This window comes from Brassica oleracea, chromosome C6, assembly GCF_000695525.1.
Source record: "Brassica oleracea var. oleracea cultivar TO1000 chromosome C6, BOL, whole genome shotgun sequence".
Classification (NCBI taxonomy): Eukaryota; Viridiplantae; Streptophyta; class Magnoliopsida; order Brassicales; family Brassicaceae; genus Brassica; species Brassica oleracea.
In genome coordinates this window covers 4,375,792-4,399,476 of record NC_027753.1, presented here as the reverse complement: position 1 = coordinate 4,399,476, position 23,685 = coordinate 4,375,792, and the positions used below count along the sequence as shown (strand labels likewise).

The window sequence follows — 23,685 nt, the reverse complement described above, 5'->3', positions numbered from 1 at the left end:
CACGTGAGTCACCACTCCAACGCTCTCTCTCCACTTCACTTCACTGCTTTCTCTCTCTCTCTTCGTCTGCTTCCTTCCATGGCTCCATCTGTGCAACCTTCTTCGTCACCTCTTCGTACAAGGTATAACAAAATCATCAACCTTTATTGTAAAAATCAATCCTTTTTATTGCTAATATCCTGAATCTCTCTTGATATGTGTTGTTTAAACAGTGAAGGCGATGAAAAATATGCGAATGTGAAATGGGAGGAGCTCGGATTCTCTCTGATTCCGACAGATTGCATGTATGTGGCCAAGTGCAGACAAGGAGAGAGTTTCACTGAAGGGAAGATTGTTCCTTACGGTGACATTTCAATCAGCCCTTGTTGTCCTATTCTCAATTATGGCCAGGTGTTCTCTTCTCTCTTTTAACTTGTTCTGATCTTAAAATCAATAACGTTTATTTGCTTGGTATGCCAAATCTCACTGTTTTGTAGATTCATAGTTGTTTGATTTTTTTTTTAGTGTACAGGGGAGCAAAAAGCTTAGAACTTTAGTGTTTATACATGTATATATGAGAGTTTGAGAGAAGCCCTTTTGGATATGTAGGGACTATTTGAAGGTCTGAAAGCTTACAGGACAGAAGACGACCGGATTCTGATTTTCAGACCTCACGAAAACGCTCTCCGTATGCAAGATGGTGCAGAAAGGCTTTGTATGGCACAACCTTCTGTGGAGTTCTTCGTGGAAGCAGTTAAGCAAACTGTGCTTGCCAACAAGAAATGGGTATATGGACTATGTTACATATGTTTCTCTATTCAATTTGCTATCATCTCCAGAAGTTCCTAAAGGGTGTAATGTTTTTTTTTTTTGGTTTCAAAGGTTCCTCCTCCGGGTAAAGGAGCTTTGTATATAAGGCCTCTGCTAATAGGGAGTGGCGCCATCCTTGGAGTAGCTCCAGCGCCTGAGTACACCTTCCTCATTTATGCATCTCCCGTAGGAGATTACCATAAGGTGAGTTTGTGTTGTGTTGCTGCTGTTATGATGAACACTCGATGAAGTAAACTCTGCCTTAAGACAATTTTTTTTGTTTCGTCTTGCAGGCAAGCTCAGGTCTGAACCTTAGAGTTGATCATAAAAGTCACCGAGCACATTCTGGTGGAACTGGTGGTGTCAAGAGTTGTACCAACTATTCTCCAGTAAGTTATATTATATAGTCCACAGCAACATGGTTCTTTGAATATCTATTAATCTGATTTATTGTTGTATTGAAAACTCTGAAAGGTTGTGAAGTCGTTGGTGGAAGCAAAGTCATCAGGCTTCTCTGATGTCTTGTTCCTAGACGCGGCAACTGGGAGAAACATCGAAGAGGCGTCTGCTTGTAACATCTTCATTGTCAAGGTACATTATCACATACGATAGAAAGTCTCAACCTTGCATAAACTCATTGATTAGTAATGATTTTTTTTCATTAGGGGAACATTGTGTCCACTCCACCGACTTCAGGAACCATTTTACCAGGAATCACAAGGAAAAGCATAAGCGAGCTAGCTCGTGATATCGGCTATCAGGTTCCAACATTATAATAAAATTTTCATATAGACATTTTTTTTATGAAATCAAGATTCAAAGATCTCAAGATGTTTCACAGGTTCAAGAACGAGATGTTTCAGTGGATGAGTTATTAGAGGCAGATGAAGTGTTCTGCACGGGAACTGCAGTGGTCGTTAAAGCTGTTGAAACCGTGACCTTCCATGACAAGAAGTGAGTGTTTACATTGTTACATACTAAGACCGATTCATAAAACATACTTAATGTTTGTTTCGGGGTTGACGGCAGGGTGAAATACAGGACAGGAAAAGAAGCGTTGTCTAAGAAGCTTCACTCGATGTTGACGAGTATTCAGACAGGTCTTGTTGAAGATACAAAAGGTTGGATGGTGGACATCGATCCTTGTCAAGGTTGAGAAGAAGAAGAAGATCTGGATAAGCTGATGCTAATGATCTTCACCTTTTACTGAATGGTGTATCTTTCTCTTCTAGAGTGTTTTCTTTTGTTTTCTGTTGTGAGACTTGTAATGACGACGTGTCACAATGCACTAGGCAGTGTTACAGTTTCAAGGTACTATACGGCATCGTTTCGATTAGGGAGACCAGGGTCGTCGCCGTTCAATAAAAAGTACTAGGAAGGAAAAAAACTTAGGTTTAGACCGCTCGGCCAAGCTACCTTTGTTGACAATTATGTCGTAATATGTTTAAATATCTTAATCTCTAACGCTCCTCACTACTCATCTCCTGTAGGAGACTACCGTAAGGTGAGTTTCTGTTGTGTGTTGCTGCTAGCTTGAACTATTTTGTCTTCCTGTTACAATATAACTATACTATATAGTTATTGGAATATATATATTTCTCTAATTTGCTTTTCTGTTTTAAACTTTGAGATTGTGAAATCGTTGGTAGAAGCAAAGTCATCAGGTTTCTCTGATGTCTTGTTCCTAGATGCTGCAACTGGGAGAAACATCGAAGAGGCGTCTGCATGCTTCATTGTCAAGGTGCATTTACATATGATTGACAGGATCGCAACCTTTTAAAGTTCCTCTGCATCAAGTCATTCATTAGTAATGACTATGTGTCTTCACCGGGGATAATGTGTTGAATATCATCACTTTGGTGTCTTCTATATTTTAGGTTTTATTGTTTCATTATCCTAGTTTCTATTTAGTCCTAATTTCTACTGATTTCTCAAATAATCACATGTATTATTCTTTTCATGTCGAATTTGTTGATTTTCCGCTCTTACCACATTGCGATATCTATCAATGTCATGGACTGTTATAGTTGATTCCCCTCTCAAATGGAAAGATTTATTTGATTTCCAGCTATCTAGTGTAGGAGAAGGCACGACTTTGTCATTTGAGATATTCATGATTATTCATGTCGAGCAGTTAACATTTAAAGCACTTGGAAGAAGTTTTAGAAAGAGAGAAACTCACTATCCATATTAAAGCAATAAGCATGAACACAAACTATAAAAAAAGGTACAAAGAGAACGTAACCAGGAACATTTGGAGATGTTCAAAAATACATGCAAGGTTTATTACTTTCTACTATATGAATGGTGATTGAGACTGCATAAATATGTTAGAAAACAACATGGGGAAACAACTAAAGCTTAAAAGAGAACACTGACTTTATAGCTCATCATTCTTTGGAAAATAGCTCAAGTTGTTTAAACGCCCTGATGATAACACTTAGTCAAGGCTTGGTGAGATGAATATCAGAAGCGCCTCTTGCAGCATCTGTAGTGGGAGCAACAGCGATACCAATATTGGCTCTCTTCAAACCAGGAGCATCCATAACCAGTCATCCTACAATATATATGCTTCAATTCTTGCAACTTCTTCACAATCTCGTACTTCTGCTATGGCTGGAACATAAACCCAAACATCGCTGTAGAGAGAGAGCATGTTCATGAACAAAAAAAAAACTATTCTTAACCAACCTGGGAAGACAGCAGCAAAGGCATCAACTTTCTCAACTGTTCAACGGGAACATCAGCCAGGCTTACGTCTTTGTGATTACCAAGTAGAGAAGCTGATTCTGATGGATACGTGTTTGATCCCATACCAAGCCTATGTCAGAGTCTATTTGGCAATAGCAAGTTGATCCCCTATTTTGACCCCAAAAAAAGAAAGTTGGTCCCCTATAAGAAAACCAATACTACATAAGATTAAAGCCAATGATAGAAGAAAATAAACAGATATTAACCGATGATCATCTTTATGTTGATACTGATACTGTATTACTGTATCATGTCTAGGAGGATCAAACCAAGGCAACAGACCAACGAATTCACATGGACTACCAAAGCTTTTTTAATATCATCAAAAGAAAAAGGTTTTAAAGGTTAAATCAATAAAGAGAAGAAACATACTAAAACTTTTTTTTTTTTTTTTTTGTAGACTAGGATGGGTTCGGGCCTTCGGCCTTAATTCCACCCCAGGCCCGGGGCCGGCCGGCACTGATACCAATAACATGGCGTAAAGCACCCTTCCCCATGGAAATCGAACTAGGGGTGCAATGGAACCTACTCCAAGCACTAAACCACTAGCCCAACGCACCTTGGGTGATACTAAAACTTAAAGTGCAGCAAAACAAAATCAGTTCGTAGGTACCTGCTTTTTGGAGAAATATATAAAGAAAATATTGTACCTATTATATTGGTTGGTGATGGATCTGAGTCGAGCAAACACAGAGTTCAGGTTGTTATCAACGACCTGTTAAGAAAGCAATAAGATTAATTAGCAATGTCGACAGCATAACTTATAATCAATAGATCACAAAGAGGTCAATCAAAGAGACTAAAAATACCTTCAATCTCAGAAAATACCTTCAATATAAACCAAAAAAGAAAAAAGCAAAAGTAGGATTAAATCATTATTAAGAAAATCAACAAAATAATAGTACAAGGTTCTCTAGACACATCAGATTTTTAAATGCTAGAGATTGACATGTCATTTAACTGAAAAAAAAGTTGAAAAGCCAATGAAAATATTTTTTTTGTCCACGTCATATTTGTTTTGTCTTGTGCTTATAGAGAATCTTAAGGACGTCGGTGATTTTGAGAGTCTCCGCCTCCAAATCATAAGCCGCCCCTGTGCAGCTTCTTTGCATGGTTTATCAACTTTCTCGATTCCCAATTTCGACAGCTCCGCCTCCAAATCAGACGCCGACTCGAAGATAACATAAACCCCCTTGCTCTCAACGAAGCTTGGCGTGGATCTCGACAAAAACGATGGAAGCTCCGATTTCCAGACCTGGGTTGCACATGACAGAAGAAGAAGCCGTCCTCTAGCGACCTCCTCCGTCCAAAGCTCTGATTTTGGAGATTTCTTTAAAGTACCCATCGTTTATAGATTAAGAAAGTTTGGCCCTTGATCTTGATTTTAGGATATAAGTGTATTGCTGGAAGTTGCTTTCATCATTCATCATTGATGATCGGGATCGAGTATACCGTAGAGTGAAAGGCGTGTTTGTACAGTTTCACCTCTCCCGGAGGTCCAATGTACCCGACAAGGGCTGTTCGTCATGCAGCCTGGGACGCTTTGGATTCCCTCTTTCCGGTGAGTATTTTGATTACAAGATCCAACGCGAGAAACATATCATCTAAGACTTTAGCTCACAAAATATGGACAGGCTTGGCTTATGACATTGTAATATTGCCTTGCAGGTGGGGCGTTACCCGAGGCATCTCATCAGTCTATTTTTCAGGCTGTTGTATCCATGGTACTGGCCATCATCGTGCTGGAACTTTGTGGTTTCTTGCATTAAGGCGGTACTCTATTCCATCGTAAGGCTCATCTTTTCACGGCAAGAAAAGCCAAGGCAAAGCTGAATAGCTTCTACATATGATTGAAGCTCGCTGCAGGAAGCCAATCCTTGTGTATAGAATGTGATTTTGGTCACAATGAGGCACACCAAGAGAACTTTACATAAGCCTCTTTGGTCACTTTCCTATCCTCAGTAACCTTATAACTCATATTACAAATTGTATTGTCATGACTGGACACAACTTTTCGAGTGAATACATACAGAAAAAGTACAAATAATGCAAAGTTGCAGTAACCTGCAGGAGGCATGAAAAGGTTCTGTTGTTACAAGCAAAGCTTCGAAAATAATTGTATTTTTATAAATCATGACTAAATTCAGGGAATGATGCTTTAATAAATAATCATCATCAAACAAAACTAATAAAAAAAGTGATAGTTGAATAAAATGAGAAGGCTATATGATGAGCTCCTCTCTTATTTCTATTTAATATATAGTAAAAAAAACAGTGACAAATAAAACGTGACAGTGCAATAAAACGTGATTGAAAGAAAAAAACCATGCCAAAAAACTGACGAGCCTTTATCTTATTTCTATTACTTAATAATATAAACCTATCATTTGATCAAAAAAAAAAATATAAACCTATCAAAGAATGTTGTATTACGTCCGTATAGATAATATCTATTAATACAACTATAGAATATTTAATACACCTATTTCAAACACCTTTTGTTCACAACCTTAGCCTAATGATTCTAAATAGTTTGGAATTGAGGAATGAGACAAACGAAACGAGAAGAAGACAAAATGAATGAAAGAACACATTGAAAAAACATAAAAACAAAGAAAATTTATAAACTCATAGACAATATTGAGTTTTAGCTTGATCAATGATAATTCAGTTGTATATATCTATGAAATCAATTTCCATCTTAAGTTTACACTTTATCATCAAAAAGAATTACCAAACTAAAAATGTTTAAAAAAAAAAAAAAAAAAAAAAAACTAAAAATGTTTTAATAAATTATCAGCATAAAACAAAATCCGCAGCGTAGCGCGGGTACTAATCTTAGATACAGACTGGTATGACAAAAATATGAAAGCTAGCTGCACATGCATAATGGAAGCGACATACATTGCTGATGCTCCCACGAAGTCTATCACCCCCACCAGCACGACAAAGTGGGCCACCATGCCAGTTCTTGTTAGAACCAAGAGATTTCATGTGGGGGTTTTTCCATCTCAACAATGATTTACTCTCAGGTTAGTGCAACTTCTGACAACTTTTAAAACACGGCAATAAAGGGAACCACAATCTGGCTGAGACGAAGGTTATAAAAAAAGTCTTATATAATACTGATGTTTTGATGTTTGAGAAAGAGAAACCTTTCATTGGCCTTAGTCTCCATTTGCCTTCCTCTTTAGCCATGCTTTTACTTTTACATTCACACACTCACATCCAATTATCTCTCTGTAAGAGCATCTTTACCGCATATACGTTTCTTATTTTTTTTTTATTTTTTTTTTTTAAAAAAAAAATTAAAATCAAACCAATCGCGGGCCGCCACGTGTCAGTGGGGCCCGCGAACAGTTCAACAGACGACTTCTATTTCGCGATTTCTGGAGACATTTTCTCTGGTTTCAGTGAGGCCCACACCCACTTTTTCCTAAAAACCCACCCTAGAAACGTGGGATAAAGATGCTCTAACAGATCATCACTAATAAATTTCTCAAACATTTAACGTGGTCTGAATATCACAGCTTAGAGCATCTCCAAAAGATACTCTATAACTTGAAATATGAAGGTTTTTGCTTTCCAAAAAAAAACTTCAAAACTTCAAATAGTGAAACTCTATATTTGAAGTTTCACTACTCAAAGCTTCAAATTTGAAGTTTCACTACTCAAAGCTTCAAATTTGAAGTTTCATATTTTTATTTGCATTTTGGTCCCTAGCTACAATCACACATCACCTTTATGATTCATAAATATTTTCTCGTTTATTATTTTAATCCTTAAAAAAATTATATCTCATAAATATTTTAAATTTTGTTTAAAGATTTTAAATTTTACACATAAAATTAAATAAAACTTTAAAATAAGATTTAAAATATTTTAAACTAGATTTAGACAACAATAATATACAAAAAAAAATTTAACAAAAAGATTTTAAAAAATTACATGAAGACATAACTATTACACAAATTTAAATATTACAACAACACTAATAATCGGTAAGTTTGATCCAGAACCTTCAAAATTTTCAAATATTGTCCAATTTTTTTTGTGTAAGTGAAGATGGCTGTTGTTGTTGTTTTTGATTTCTTTTTCTTACAATTCTTACTTATTCATATCGAATATATTCACGAGTATTAATATCATCGAAAAGAAATTAGTCTTTTAGCAATATTTTATGTTTCTTTTTTACTTTCTTGTTCCGATTTAATCTATTTACAAGTATCAATAGCATCTGATTTCAACAACTTTTAGATCGTAATCTACAAAGTAAAAATGAGGAGAGCCATTTTTACTTCAAAATGCACTAATAGATCATATATGCATTACGAAAATCATTTTATGGAATAATATGGTATTTTGTTTGAAGTTTAATATTAATTAAGTTATTTTTATTTAATTTTTTATATTTTAATAGAATATTTATTAATTAATATTGTTATAATATGTTTATATATGTGCCAGTTATTTATAAAAGTTTTATGAATTCAAATTAGTTATGACAAATATAAGGACCATATTATAAAATATAAATAGTTTTGAAGTAAAGTTTGAAGTTTTGCTTTTGGAGAAAAACACCTGTAAACTTCAAATATAGAATTTTGGAAACTTCAAAATAGAGTTCCTTTTTGGAGATGCTCTTAGATATGGCTTAACTACATATGTGTGTTGTTATTGGACAAAAATCTCATATGGACCAAATGGCCAAAAAATAATCTCCCACCACCTAAATTATTCTATGTGGACCAAGTATGTGTAAATGACGTTTTTGCCATTAATGATGGGTCAATAAGAACCCTTCGATCAAATCATTTCTGTTTTAATGAGAGTCATTAGATCATGAGAGGAAAGAAGGGATAAAATATTACAAGATTGCCTTGAATGAAACTTAATCATGAGCTCTCGGATCTTCTCATCATGTTTTAATTTTGGCCATCGATTTCGCTCATCTCTCCTTCACTCTCATTCTATTTCCGTATCTCAACCACATGATCAACTCACATCCACACAAGCTTCTTTATTTCATTCGCATTCGACTGGGTACAACCAGTATAACTCTTACAACTAAACATGTTAAAAAATTGAATAACTAGTATAACTTGTATATAAATGTTATAAGTTATGTATTATAGGTAGTTACTATAATTAACACTACTAATAAATCATGCTTTACATATGAAATAAACAAGAAAATATCATAATTGGTATATGAAGACAAAATTTCATCTATTTTATTTGAGATTTTTCATATTTTTGTTAAATTATTACATTATATATTTTTTACTTTTAAGGTTTGTTAACTATATTAGCAATATTATTATGATAAACAAACATCAAACATATTTTTACAAAGTTATGATGTTAAAATATTGGTAAAACCCTAAAACTAGACATATAAACAATTGATATATATTTTTATTATATATTAGACGAGTATTAATGGTACAACTAGTACAACTTTGACATTTCAGAAATTAATAAAACTAATTTGGTACTCCATATGAGAAAACAATCAAATATCCCAATTAGTATGTACTCAAAAAGTTTCTCTTCGTTTATTTGTAGTTTTGGAATTATTTATTTGAAAATTACTGCACAATTCCATAAGTTTATATGATCTACCATATACTTTTAAGGTTTGTTAACTTGTTTGTCCACATAATTTTTGGAAAACATACATGAAATATATTTTTACAAAATTGTTTATTTCATTGTAACCGGGCAAAGACATGTAAACATAAATAAGTGGTACAACTGAGGTAATTGTATTTATTATGTGGTACAACTAATATTTTTCGATTTCACAGCTAATGTACAACTATGCACAAACGGGTACAACTCAAAAACTAGTACAACTATTTTATAGCCGGTATAACTAGCAAACTGGTACAACTACTTGTTATTTTATTTAGTATTGTTTTAAATGTGCATCACGCTTTAAATGTGTCTCATGTTTTAAGCATTGTGGTTTTACACTAATGTCGAGTATTGACTAAAATACCTATAAATTTAAACTAAAAAAAATCATAAGAAAGAGGATCTTCGGGTTAATTTGGTGATTTATAGGGATCACTAGCGGGCTGAGATGGCACATCCGTTGACGGTTTCGGGAAAATACCACCTTGAGGGTCCAGTTGAGATGCTGTTTCTCTTTCGCAGTTCCAAGCTCGCTTGGTTGGATTTGACAAGGACACACCCTTCTTCTTCTTTTTTGTTCGTCGCCGGTGAGTCGCTCTTATTTGTAGTCGATGCTCTCACCTTCTTCTTTCCGGTGACTCGTATTATAGAGCCATCGTTGAAGAATTTTCTGGCTCCGCATCTAGTTTTTTGGTCTCGAGAGAAAAAGATGAAGATGATTTTTTCCGAAAAATAGTACAACTAGTATAACTAGTACAGCTTGTAAACGTATCAACATCCAAATCAAATATTATTAAAAATATATTATTCATATATTTGACACATGCAACCGGAGGAGATTAGATATGTCTTATTGGTTCTACATCATCTTCTTCTATAGAATTTTCATATGCTGATACAATAAACAAAAGAAATTATAATGCCATTTCATAATTTCTCAAAGCCATGTCATTTTTTTTGGTGATAATAAACATGGTGATGACGCATAAGAAAATTACTTATCAAATAATGTCTAGGTTATACTTAATATATTTATACTAGTTATAATACTCGTTTTAGTTGTACTAGTTGTACTAATTAGAGTTGCACTAGTTGTACTAGTTGGAGTTGTACTAGTTGTACTAGTAATTCTCTGCGTTCTTCTTTATCTTGAATCTCGTATGTAAAAGATGAAATTTGATTTTGGATAATATATAATTGGCCAAATCTTTCTATGGATTGATCGATTGGAGATAAGAAAGAGAAAATTAGTGGATGGTTGAAGAAATTTTTTGTTTTTTTTTTTCTGGTGAAAGAACTAATAATGGAGAAGAAAAGGGGAAGAAGAAGAAATTTTATGTTAAAGTTGGGTTGAATTTCATGTCTGAAACCGGATCGGATTCTGGGTATGTTTAAGTCCTTAGGTTGTTTAGTTATTTTAGTTAGATTTCTATTTAAATTTAAATGTAAAAAAAGGAAAAAGGAAATGGGTATAATTCAGATTTTTTGGAACTCAATTGGTCCATACTAGCATTTGTTCCGTTGTTATTAAATGTAAAGAGACTTTCTATCATTATTAGATTATCTCCGTAAGAGGACTTAAACTTGGGATACATAAATTTGTGGAATCAGACCAAAAGAAGAGGGGGAACAAAATCCATAAACAGAAAAAAATCAGAGAAAACAACGTACAATTGCAGATAAATCTTGGGTTTGTTTTCATCAATAATCTCCAGTGTATGTATAACAAAACAGATAAATTTCAATCAAAAACGTCTAAAAAATCCTATAATTACAGTACCAGTTCCTAATACAAAAAGTAGGAATTAAACATACGAAAGGTCAGTTGTTTAATGTTGAGTTTTGTATCACCTCGAAGATTTGTTCCGTCATAGCGATAATGATTACGCTGAGACACCACCATTCAAGAATTGTTAGCAGGAGATCTGAACGCTCTTCATTGACTTACATCTTGCGTTTCTCTCTCTATTTTCATTGAATATTTAATGAGATATCAATAAGTGAAAGAGATCCAGAAAGCCGGAAAATCTAGGAACTTGGGTATAAGAAAGCTAAATAGAAAAGCTCTAATAGAGGAGAGAACGGTAGCCGTTAATTCGACAATAGATGCTTTAAATTTTTTTTATCTCAAAAGTTTTCTCCGGCTCTTCTTTAATTTTCCAGCGGGACTCACAAAATTTGTAGGGGAACATTGTGTCCACTCCACCAACTTCAGGAACCATTTTACCAGGAATCACAAGGAAAAGTGTAATTTTACTCTTGGCCTTGACCTCTCCACTAACTTAACTCACGGGCAACCTCTATGTTTTTGTACTTGTGTTACAATGTCATAACACAAGATACTCACTCTCTTTACTCTCTCACTCACGTTTGTTGTTGTTGTTGTAGAGAGAAAAGAGAGTAATCTTTAATTGTCTACAATTTATCTTTCTCCAACTTCTTTCTATTAGAATTGGATATCTATTCTTACAACAACACATACGTACTTATAGTAGCTTTTCTGTAACTACTACACATGCACTGTAACTAGAGTCGGTCTTGAGGTTTAATATTTTAAAAATTAATAATATTTTCATTAATTTTTATTTTTGCAAAACTTAGTTTGAATTATGTATTCTGTTTTTTTTAATCAAAATTATATATTCTGTTAAAAAAAATTAACAACATTATAAGATAATAAGAATAATATATTTTATTATTCATTTTTTAATCATAATAACAAAAAACATGTTACTTGCAGTTAAATTAATTCATAAATGAATTTTTGTTTATTTTTTAATTCAATATTCACATATATATATGAACATATGAATATATATGTCTAAATAAATTATTTTTGTAAAATGGGGGCCCCAACTAAGATGGGGACCCATTCAAATGTTTCGTGGGTATATGCTCAAGTCCGGCTCTGACTGTAAGAACTACAACAACTTAGCTTTATGATGTCCTCAGGTTTTACCACTAAAACCAACCGCAAGTGCACGGTAGTGTGCAAAAGTATTTAGGGATCGAATTCCACAGAGACCAAGGTTACACTATGAATCTATTAGAGTAAAGTCAAGTTAGAACGAAAATGATTATTTGTTTGGTGGCTTTTAATTATCACAACTTGTAAATAAATTGAAATGAAATATAATTTATAGATTAAAACGTTAGGCATCGAGTAATTATCGGGAATGACATAAATCGAGAAACAAACATTAAACAAGGGGTATGTTTTAGAACCGTTCTTGAACTCAAACAGCTTAAGTAATTTAGCCTACTCTCCGTTAATTCGACAATAGATGCTTTAAATTTTTTTTATCTCAAAAGTTTTCTCCGGCTCTTCTTTAATTTTCCAGCGGGACTCACAAAATTTGTAGGGGAACATTGTGTCCACTCCACCAACTTCAGGAACCATTTTACCAGGAATCACAAAGAAAAGTGTAATTTTACTCTTGGCCTTGACCTCTCCACTAACTTAACTCACGGGCAACCTCTATGTTTTTGTACTTGTGTTACAATGTCATAACACAAGATACTCACTCTCTTTACTCTCTCACTCACGTTTGTTGTTGTTATAGAGAGAGAAGAGAGGATACTTTAGTTGACCAGAGCCTAAATCTGGCGCCTTAGACCACTCGGCCAAACTGTCTTTGTTGACTGAGATGTCGTAAATGATATAAATACTCTTAAACTCTTTCTCTTCATACTACTGGCGCGCCCTACCAACTCAAACAAGACATGATTAGTTCCTGCGCTGGCACTACCACTAAATTTTAGTAGCTATGTTATTTTCAAGATGAGCTTGTTCAGAGTTTTATATAGTATTCAATGTTTTTAAGAAAATCCTTAGAAATTGTGATGTATTCTTTATATTTTTGACACATTAAGTAAAATTCTAATGTTAAACATGATATTTTTTTATCTTTTTGGATTATCTAACTTGCTTTGACTTGCAGACATCAAGATATGTATATATTCAAGAGAGATTTGCAAACAAAATAGAAAAAAATTAAGTAATTTGTAAGAATGGAAAAACGGTGAAAACAGGAGAGAGAAAAATGTTAAAATAACATATTTAGCCCTATGAATTTATGAAAGAAAAAATCGTCTACTTATCCCTTTAATCAACTTCATCAATGGAGAGAGAGAAGGAGACGACAAATAAATAAAAAAGAAAGCTTTGATTAACAGGTTAACAGACATCCAATTAGAAGATTCATTTGGGGTTTCGATAAAAGTTGTGATTCATGGTTGAACGGCGATGAACGGAAAATAGAGATCTAGCGCAGCGGCGGCGCACCACCAGAAACAGCTCTCCGATAATCTTCTTGACATGTCTTCCTCCCATGGAAGATGGCTCTCATCCACTGGTCTCCCAGACTCCCACACTTTCAGCCATCACCCAGTGTAAAGTTTTGAACTTTCAATCATTTTGTGATACGTTGTATTAGTCCATGAGGTTTCTAGATCTCTTAGATGGACAGTCTCGATCTGGTGTTTTGATTGATCAGCCACTTTTTGTGGTTTACTTATTCAACTTTTGAACCTAATGGTATGAGTTATTACACACATGATTACGGATACTATGCCGGTGGTAGTCGACGCGGTGCTCTTGTTCAAAAAAAAAATCAATGCGGTGGTCAAGTGACAAGAGGATATCAGAATGCTCAGAGAGAGTTTAATGGAGGAAATGAGATAGCTAGATACGTTTGGTATCAATCTGTAGAATACAGTGTTAGCTAGCTTCTTTCTGGGTTTACTTTCGTAGCTTCTGTTGCAGGCTTATGGTGCTGTTTGGTGACATGTCAAGAAGAGAAAGTCGTTTGTACTTTGCATACTTTTCTATTAGCGTAGCTCTCTCCCTGTATTTTTATTTGATATTTTCCTTAGTTGTGTTTTATGAATATCTTACAATCATATAGCTGTCAAAAATATTAGTGTTAAATTAGTCTAGACGGCTAACAAATATATTTATAGTCTATTAAATTAGTTTAGACGGCCAATAAATATGTTTCAAGCTATTATTTAATTTAGCTGGCTAACAAATATATGTTTTTGTATTTATTTTCCTTGATTTTATTTTAACTTTATTTTAACCGGCTAATAAATATTAAATCATATAGTTAATATGTAAATTAGCACGGTTAAAACGTGATTTTTTATATTTCTTTAAATTAGCATGGCTATATTCCAATTTATTCGTATATTTTGCATATTAACTAATTTTTTGAGTTAAAATTAGCGGCTATTAGATTTGTTGATGGTTACGTTAATTAGTAAATGAATAATATTTAAAATATAGTTATGTATGATTGAACCAGTGACTAACCGATTTATATAAAATGTATGAAGTATAGATTGTTGGATTTAAATAGAATGGTTATATTTCGATTTGTTCAGTTAACAAACCAGTTATCCAGTTATTTTGAATGGTTGTTGGTTATTTAAATTAGTGGTCGACTAACATATATAATTATCCGGTCATTGTTATTGTTAGTTGGATTTTTCAATCAATAACCAGTTGTCTTTATAGATTTAGACCCAAAAATTAGTATTGTATCCAATAAGCTAAATAGTGTATATTAATTATTATTGTTAGTTGTGTTTTCCGGAGAGTAGCCGGTTATCATTATAGCAAAAAACAAAAACAAGTGAAATATATTAACCGGTTATTTCACATAATTACATCACTGCAGAAAACTTGTTATTTTACAAAATTTCATCATTAAACTCTAAACACACCAAATTTCAGTACCAGCCCCATCGATATATGGTTCACTATTCTGCAACAAAACAAAAACTTCACGCACTATCAAGTAATTCCTAAAAATAAGTGAGCTCATGAGGGATGAAGCAAATAAGCAATGGTGTGTATTCTGGAGATAACACATACTAGTGCTTGATAGTTTTGCAACCCTTGGTGATTTGGTGTCCCATCTCATCAACGATCCGATCTACCTTGTCCGATTCTTTCTTATTCTTCTGGTCTGAGAAATTGAAAAAAACAATTAAAGTCAAAAGACTTAGAAATCATCGGAAATGATAAAAATTTAAAGAGCAAAGTAAAAAATTAGAGAAAGCAACATAATATATGGAACGCGACGAGACTTACGATTGGACACCAAAACATGAGTCACTATAACAAGAGGAAACACAGACAGAGGATCAGAAACAACGGAAGCAGAATGGACTTCCTCGACGGTAACGTCAGCTCCGGCGAAAAAAAGTTATTACAAGAAGAAGAGTTATTCTTCTGAAGGTACTCATATGAATCCATCTATCAAATTCTTTCGTTTTATCCAACAAAAACACATAAGTGACAAGAAAATTAAAAAAAACAGAGGAGGAGGAGAAAATAAGGTTCTTTATTGAATACCTGAAAACATAAGCTTATCAATTAATTATGAATTTCTCACTGCCTCTCTTTGTACTTCTAAGAAACATCACTAGGTAAAATAATGAAAGACATCGATGGAAAAAAGTGAAGGAGGAGTGGGAGAGAAAGCTTAGGCAAATCAGAGAAGAAAGGAAAGTGAGGCGGAGGAGTGAAAGAACAAAGAAAATGAATTGGAAATGAAAATAAAATAAATGAGAAAAAACAAATGGTCTAATAGGTAGGGGTAACAATGCCATTATAAAAAATCAAAAGCGAAAGTTCCATATTTGCAAATTATGATGTTATCTGTGTATATAGCCTGCAAATTCTCTATATTCAAATAAGAACAACATAAAACTAAACTATAAAGAATCATATTATTCTACAAATATAAAATGATAAGAAGAGTTTGTTAGAGTACTTAATTGTTAGTCTAAATTGGAGGATGAGGGAGTCACAGAAGTATGGATTGGATAATCTTCTTTAGTCCTGTTTAGGATAGAAATCCAGACGTTAAACTAAAAAAGGTCTTAAGATTGAATATAAATCATCTGAAAAAGTTGTAACTTTTGATAAGAATTATAATATAAAAGACTCGCTTAACCAGAGTCTTAAAAACATGAGCTTGTTGAGTTCGTCTGCTTTTTACAATGAAGGTTAAATAGGTAACGAACTGAAACTAAATCTAAATTCCAAGCTTGGTTTTCCAGCAAGTGGAAATAAATATACGTATAAGAAGGACAGTTATAACATTTACGAGTAGAACAAACATTCTCGATACATAATTACAATTGCAAAAGAACAACAACTGGTAAACCTTACAACCTTTATATGTGAAATTTAAGTTACTACATAATATTGAATAAAAGGAGTTTTATTTTATTTAAAAGCAGTACTTCAGATTAACTTTAATCATAATTAGTCTTATACAAATTACGGTAGAGTTCATGTTAGTGTCAAGATTAGTAAGGGTACTGTCCGATGTAATTGCCGGGTGTGTCATAATTACAAATCACAAACCACCAATCTAGCGCAGCCTAACTTCACTGAATCTCTCCACACCACTTGCGTGTAATGAAAGCAATGTTTTCCACCTGTAGTTGATTTATATATATTATGCATTTATGCAACCTTGTTAAAATAACGTAATACGAATTGTCTTTGTTGTATACAGTATATACCAGTGCAAGAATTGGTGGTGTAGTTGTCGTAAGGTTTCTCAGCGACCCAAAGATTCACGGCCGATATGGCCGAGAACGTGCTGCTACTTCCCTTGGCTAGATTTTCTCCATACGGTCCGGCCGAGTACACGAGGTTGCAGTCAGATCTTCTAGCGTTTGCTTAGTTCAGTGCGTAGCTCGCGATCGTTGCGTTCCATACAATGTTTGGTACTCCAACCTGCGAACGTGCAGCGTTGTGAGTGTTTAAGTAGTCTTGTTGTTCAGTACTTTGAACGCTGGATGCAATAATCAAAATGCTAATCGCAACGATTAGAACTGATGTGGCTGTGAAAGTATTCATTATTGAACTGATGTTTGTGTTAAGAGAAAAAAACATTGGTTGTGTTGTGGGTAAGTATGAGGAGTTAGGTCTCGCTTATATAGGCAGTGAGTACACATGAGATTAGAGGTTAGCTAGTGGTTCTGTGAAACTTTGACATTGAAGAATTGACTTTTATTTTTGAAGCTTAATCATAAAACTATTATATCTTGACCCGTACGTTCCCGCACGACCGCGCGAATTTTCTTTATAAAATATTTTAGATTATGCAATAAAATATATCAATAAATTAATATAATTTGGTGTTATATATTATCTAATTTTATAATAATATTTGTGTGGCGTATAATATTACTACTATAAATTTTATAAATTTTGTATTTTTGTAAAAAAAATTATTTTGAAGATATTATAATGTAATAATACTGATTTACACAAATTTTGTTTTATTTCTAAATTTGAAATATATGGGAAAATTAAATTAAGTTGAACCTACATAATAGAGAATTTGGTATATAGTGATTAATTAAATTAATTAAGTATAGTTGTTTAAATAATAAACCGAATTCGTTTTTAATTTAGGGGAATAAACAAATGTTAATAACAGTAGACTATATATACAATATGAATAAAGATCAAATGTTTCATCTATGAAGAAAATGTAAATTAATTGTATTACATGGTAAAACATTTAAAGGTCCGACTTCTAAGTGATGTAAATTTAAAATAAAAATCACATATGAAATAAGTCATAATTTATGTGCTAAATAGATATGATATGTTTATTGTTATATTAGAAATACAAATGAATATTTCCTTTTAAAAACATCTTTTAAAATATTTCTTAAATTTAATTTGAAATAAATTCAATTTGAAATTATTATTTTGAATAAAATATTATTAAAAGTATTTTTTATAATTATTAATTTTTGTTTAGAATCAAAACTAAACTAAAATTTAGTTTCTAATTATACTTTGTGATAATTTAATTTTTAAATAACTAATTTCGAAAATATATTTTAAAAAGATTCTAAAAAATATTTGAAAGATTTTGTTAGACATTTCTTTAAAATATTTATTAGTATTTCTAATAAAAATAAAGAAATTAAAAGATATTATAATTAAGTTATAGAAAATTTAATAAATTTTCCAGGGATGATCCAAATAAAAAAATCACACATGAAAGAAGTCATGACTTCTATTTTAATAGTATAGATTAGAGCTTGATCAGCGAGCTTGCCCGCAGATGTTTTTTATATATAGATTTTATATGTTCAAGTTCATATCTTTGTAAAAGCTAATTTTATCAAATCTGATCGAACATATTATCTTTTGATCCTTTGTTTCTTCACTATGAGACTCAATTTGTTCAACATAGTTAAACCATAAAAATTTAGTTTTTAATGGATTTGAAATATATATATAAGCCAACATGAAAATACTTTGTTAAACTCGAGTTGTTATATAGTACACACTATATATAACGTGTTCGATAAAATATAGAAAAAACAATATTTAATAGTTAGACTAGATTAAAATCTGCGTCTTACGCAGGATGAATGTTGTATATACATACAATTTTATGTATTATTATTTATTTGCGTTTATTTTACTTATATTAAATTAGTAAGAGGTCAGTGACTATTACATTTATAATTAAATTGGTGCGGACATATAAATCAAAATAATCATTTTTATTTACAACCATTTTATGGTAAATAAATCCAAATAATAATTTTTTTATCTTTTATATTGTTTATAATTAAATTTAAATGATATGAACATTGATGTATAGTTTATTTTTTAATATGATTATTTATTAAATTAAATTTTCCTATTCACGTGGTTTTATGATCACTGGTATTTTTATAACAAAAAATTTGAAACATTGATAACAAAATTGTCAATATGGAACTTTTAATATTTTTTTATTAATTTATAATCATTTTTATTAATTCAATGAAAATTTTGAAACTCAAATATTAAATTCTTAGTATTTGTTCAATAAAATTTTGAAATTTAAATATTTATACATTTTATATAATATATAATTTAATTTAAACGATCTTAGTATATATATATATATATATATATATTATCTAATATTTATTAAATAAGATATTTTATTCATATAATTTATAAATAAAAATTAAACCACTGATCACAAAATTTCGAAGTGGGATTTTTTAAAAGTTTATTAATTTATATTCATTTTCAAAAATTCAAAATATAACATATATAGAAAAATCGAATTTTTAATTATTTGGTTAAATTGATTTTCTAATTTGTTTTAATAATATTAATGTAAAACAAAAATGATAGAAGATGTATAAATTATTATCAAACCTTTATTACTTGAAACCATTAATTATCATATGTATTTTTTTGATCAGATTAGGTAATTTTGTGTGTTCTATTTGAGGAAACAATGAAGAATATTTTTATATTAATAATTAATTATATGATTCGAGTTAATGAAAAGTATAGTGTATGATTAGATGGACCAAATTATTTTTCTAAAAATTTTGAAATTGATTTTTATGATGACATGTGTCATGGTTGGTTCAAATGTTGTAATGTTTCTCTTTTAATAAATAGAGGATATAGTGCTTGATTTTTTTTTTTGAAAAGAAAAAAGGGTTAAACCCGGGTCTATTAAAGACACAGACCTAACCCCCGGGTGGGAGGTGCAACCCACGGATGGATCCTCTCCCGGGTATTCAAATGGACCGTAAGCATGGACCCATATCCGCGTGGCCACATGTGGAGCTAATAATTTCGCACTAGAGGGGAGTCGATCCCTGGCCTGGACCAACAGGGCAACTCTTCCTCTAGTGGAAACCACTTGACCACCACGATGTGGTTGATATAGTGCTTAATTGCAGAGTTGTTGATGGGAATATTTATTTTTGATATAACAAATCGATTGCACTAAGGCAGGTATTTAGGATTGTATCACGCCAAATACATATGCAAATTATGATGTTAATTTTACTTAGAATATTCATATTGTATAATTTTAAAATTGATTGCACTATCTCCAAAATCTTCCTAATAAGAACGTTTAAATACGACCAAAAAAGAACGAATGAACCACGCCGAATATCTTAAGCAAAACGTGGAAGACTTTTTAAAATAGGCTATACGACCACCAATTGTTTCGTGTATATTTTTTTAATTAACAATTTTAGTTATGTGCAGCATATAATCCAGTTCACATCCAGTTGTCTAATAAAAGACATGAGAACAAAACATCTTCACCTTATAGTGATTTTAAAATGAATTACCAAAACGTATTGTGTAAAGTATATGATTTTTTTGATATAATTTTCATGAAATGCTAAACAACTCAGATTGTGGTTAGTTTGTTATGTAAAAAAAAATCATGTATTCGTGTGTATATGAAGGAGATGGTGAACGATATGGTGGATAGATATGTCTACTTCATTTAGATATAATGATGACATAAAGGAAAATTGTAAATTGAGAAGAAGAATATATGACCAAGCTAACATTTTCCACACGATATGGACATATATATTGAACAAAAAGTAATTTTAGGTTCCAATTGGTTGTTTTTAAAGTTTAATCTCCATAATATTATTTGATCATCAAATCAGTTTCATACATCAGTTTCATACATGTCAGTTTCCATTATACATATACGAGTACACCAAACAAGACCAAACATTCTCGAAACATAATTAAAATTGCAAACTAACAACTGGTAAAGAGGGTTCAACCCGACGTTGGTGGTCGAGTGGTGTGAGGCGGCTTGCAATGGTCCTAAGGGCCGCGAGTTCGAACCTCCCCCTCAGATTTAACCCTACGCCGTGCTACGCGGATATGAGCCTATGCTTTAGCGCCCATTTGAAAACCCGAAGAGATGGTCCATCCGTGGGCTGCACCTCCCCTTGGGGATTAGTCTGGGCTTCGGCCTGGGATACCCCCATGTTAAACAAAAAAAAAAAAAAAAAAAAAAAAAACAACTGGTAAACCTTACAACCTCTTTATGTGAAATCATAAGTTACGACATCCTGAATAAAAGGAGTGTTGTTTTATTTAAAAGCAGTACTTCAGATTAACTTTAATCATATAATTATTCATTTACAAATTATGGTATAGTTCATATTAGTGTCAAGATTAGTAAGGGTACTCTCCGATGTAATTGCCGGGTGTGTCATAGTTACAAGTCACGAACCACCAACCATTGGTGCACTGAACCCTAGCGCACCCTAACTTCACTGACTCTCTCCACACCACTTGCGTGTAACGCAAGCATTGTTTTCCACCTGTAGTTCATTTATACATATTATGCATTTATGGACCCTTGTTAAATTAATGGGATACGAATTGTTTGTGTTGTATATAGTATACTAGGGAAATTTGTTTCATTATTTTCTTTTAACATTTGTTTCAATGTAAATTATGTTAATTTAATTATATATGGAATGTTATTTTTATAATTTCTTTTTAAATTTTTATTATTTTTTTCCTTCGAACTCGTTTGCCAAATTTACTTTCCTTGAGATTAACTAAATTTTTTAATATAATTGTTGAGATTATTAATGAAGTTGTGTTTTATTTTTATTATGTCAGTTCATATATTTTAATCTGTTTGGTTTAGTATAAGTTATATAATTTCATTCTGTTATTTTTGTTAACAGATTAATTTACATAATATTTTTTATTGGACTAGGAAAGTGTATATAGTTTTAGTTTCATATCAGTACTACAATTATGGTTGAACCTTTTATTTTAGTATTTTAAAAAGTTCACATTTGATAAAGTACAATAATTTTACATTTTTGTGTTCACAATACTTATAAACATATACTTATTTTAGCATTAATTTTTGGACAATGATTATTAGGAACATATGACTGGCTTTATAGCCAGTACGAAACAGAAAGCAGCAGACTAATTTCTTAAGTTACATAGATGCCTAAGGATAATTGTTAGTCGACCCGGTAATTAAAAAATTTCATACGCTAAATGAATGGCTCGTCGATTAATAGAAAATATTTGAAGGAAACTCAAATATGATTGTCTTTATAGTTCTTACTAAAGGAAAAGGTTAAAGTTGAATCTAAATAATGTTATCCCGGAAACTAACATCCATGCTTATGCCTCATTCCAGTAGCAACCATGTGGACACATACTACACATAACATAACAGGTTTGTATATTCATTTCCTTTCTTTTAGCAACAAATTCTAACATCCCTTTCATTTATTGGTTTATACAAATTTATTGTACGGTTAGATTTGTATTGTTTTTATTTTCTTTAAGTTAAACCCGCAAACAGGAAGGTTCACTGATATGTTTGCAAATATGATAAGAAAAGCCCAATACGATTGTCTGATAGTTTAAATAAAATAGTACACCGCAGATGTAGTTGTAAAAGTGACAACTATTATGCTTAAGCATTATTCTAGCTTCTGTGAAAGACCTCAGAAGCAGATAGTTTTTTTTCCAGATGGGCCACCAGTGATTGTTTCAGCAAATGGTTCCCTCACATTTCCATCAACACCGACACTGATCTTGGTTGGAAGTGTCTTTACTCCTGGCATATCATCACCAGGGCCACCATTCCGTCTTGTTATCACAAACATACACATTGTCATCTCCATGAGTGGCAAAGAAGATTTTAGGTGGTGAGTAGCTTATTTCCACAACGAAATCTGGGATTGGTAGACGATGATTGCTGATGCAAGTATGGAACTTATGAAACAGAAGAATCTTAGGAGAGACTGTTACCAAGGTACCAGCAAAAATCCTTTGAGGAAATTCAGTTGATATAACAAAAGAGAGAGGTAAAAGCTAACGTAACCAGTCAATCATCTGAGAGAGATGGAAGAATACGTTTCACTGCTGTTGGTGTTCCTGTCCAATAAAAGCTTTGACAATCTCATCAAAAAATTCCTGACAGAAAAAGTGACCAACTTCCCAATTAGCCAAAATGAAACCCATCACACAAACTATGTTGCATTGAACTAAACAGGTTGATACTATACTCAAAAACTATCAATAATTAAGATCAAAACTTGCCTTCAGAAGAATATACAAACCTTTCCGATCATGGCGCCATTAGGGAAATCCAGCTCAGCAGGTTCAGTTTCCCAGTCACATTTATTTGGAATTGGTGGTGAGACAGACCTTGACAAGAAAACACGCCGAATTCCGACGGAGGTTCCGTCGGACATCAATGTCGTCGGACGTTTGTGACGGACTACCGACCAATTTCCGACGAAATCCAAAAATTTGAAGTCGTCGGAATTCTGTCGGCCATTTCCGACGGAATTCCGACGAAACATGGGTCGTCAGAATTTTCCTACGACATTTCGACGACATTCCAATAAAAAATGTAACTGTTGTAGTCGTCGGAAATTCGTCGGAATATACCGACGAACTTCCGATGACATTCCGATTAACAGTACAGTCGTCGGTATTCCGTCGGAATTTTCCGACGAATTTCCGACGAACCATGTGACCGTTGCCGACAAATATATATGACCATTGTATAGCCGTTTGAGATTGGACAATACCGACGGAATTCCGACGGACTGCTTTACATCCGTCGGAATTTCGTCGGAAAGTCGTCGGAGGGCCGTAAGCAATTTCCTATAAATACAACCCCTCCT

At 32.6% G+C, this 23,685-nt stretch overlaps 2 protein-coding genes, 2 long non-coding RNA genes and 1 pseudogene across 4 annotated transcripts in view; 2 read left to right on the top strand and 3 right to left on the bottom strand.

The window, feature by feature from the left end:
* LOC106296539 (branched-chain-amino-acid aminotransferase 6) lies at window positions 1–2,250 on the top strand. The gene is made up of 9 exons (XM_013732687.1): window positions 1–122; window positions 213–390; window positions 589–765; window positions 862–993; window positions 1,083–1,178; window positions 1,264–1,380; window positions 1,455–1,550; window positions 1,631–1,743; window positions 1,819–2,250. Exons 1-9 carry the CDS (start codon window positions 79–81, stop codon window positions 1,943–1,945), a joined length of 1,080 nt encoding a protein of 359 aa, XP_013588141.1. The 5' UTR covers window positions 1–78; the 3' UTR covers window positions 1,946–2,250.
* Window positions 2,251–13,275: 11,025 nt separating this feature from the next.
* Window positions 13,276–14,133, top strand: LOC106298899. Its single transcript, XR_001261603.1, has 2 exons — window positions 13,276–13,572; window positions 13,764–14,133. It is a non-coding gene; the product is annotated as an uncharacterized LOC106298899 (long non-coding RNA).
* Window positions 14,134–14,809: 676 nt separating this feature from the next.
* Window positions 14,810–15,755, bottom strand: LOC106299047. The gene is made up of 3 exons (XR_001261657.1): window positions 15,542–15,755; window positions 15,278–15,452; window positions 14,810–15,152 (listed from the first exon to the last, which is right to left on the bottom strand). It is a non-coding gene; the product is annotated as an uncharacterized LOC106299047 (long non-coding RNA).
* A 748-nt stretch (window positions 15,756–16,503) lies between these two features.
* LOC106299805 lies at window positions 16,504–17,062 on the bottom strand (annotated as a pseudogene).
* A 4,122-nt stretch (window positions 17,063–21,184) lies between these two features.
* Window positions 21,185–23,685, bottom strand: part of LOC106299550 (pathogenesis-related leaf protein 6-like) — a 10,258-nt gene continuing 7,757 nt past the window's right edge. The window contains exon 2 of the mRNA XM_013735625.1: window positions 21,185–21,333. Within this exon, the coding sequence (XP_013591079.1) occupies window positions 21,185–21,333 (149 nt within the window). The remainder of the gene's footprint in view (window positions 21,334–23,685) is intronic.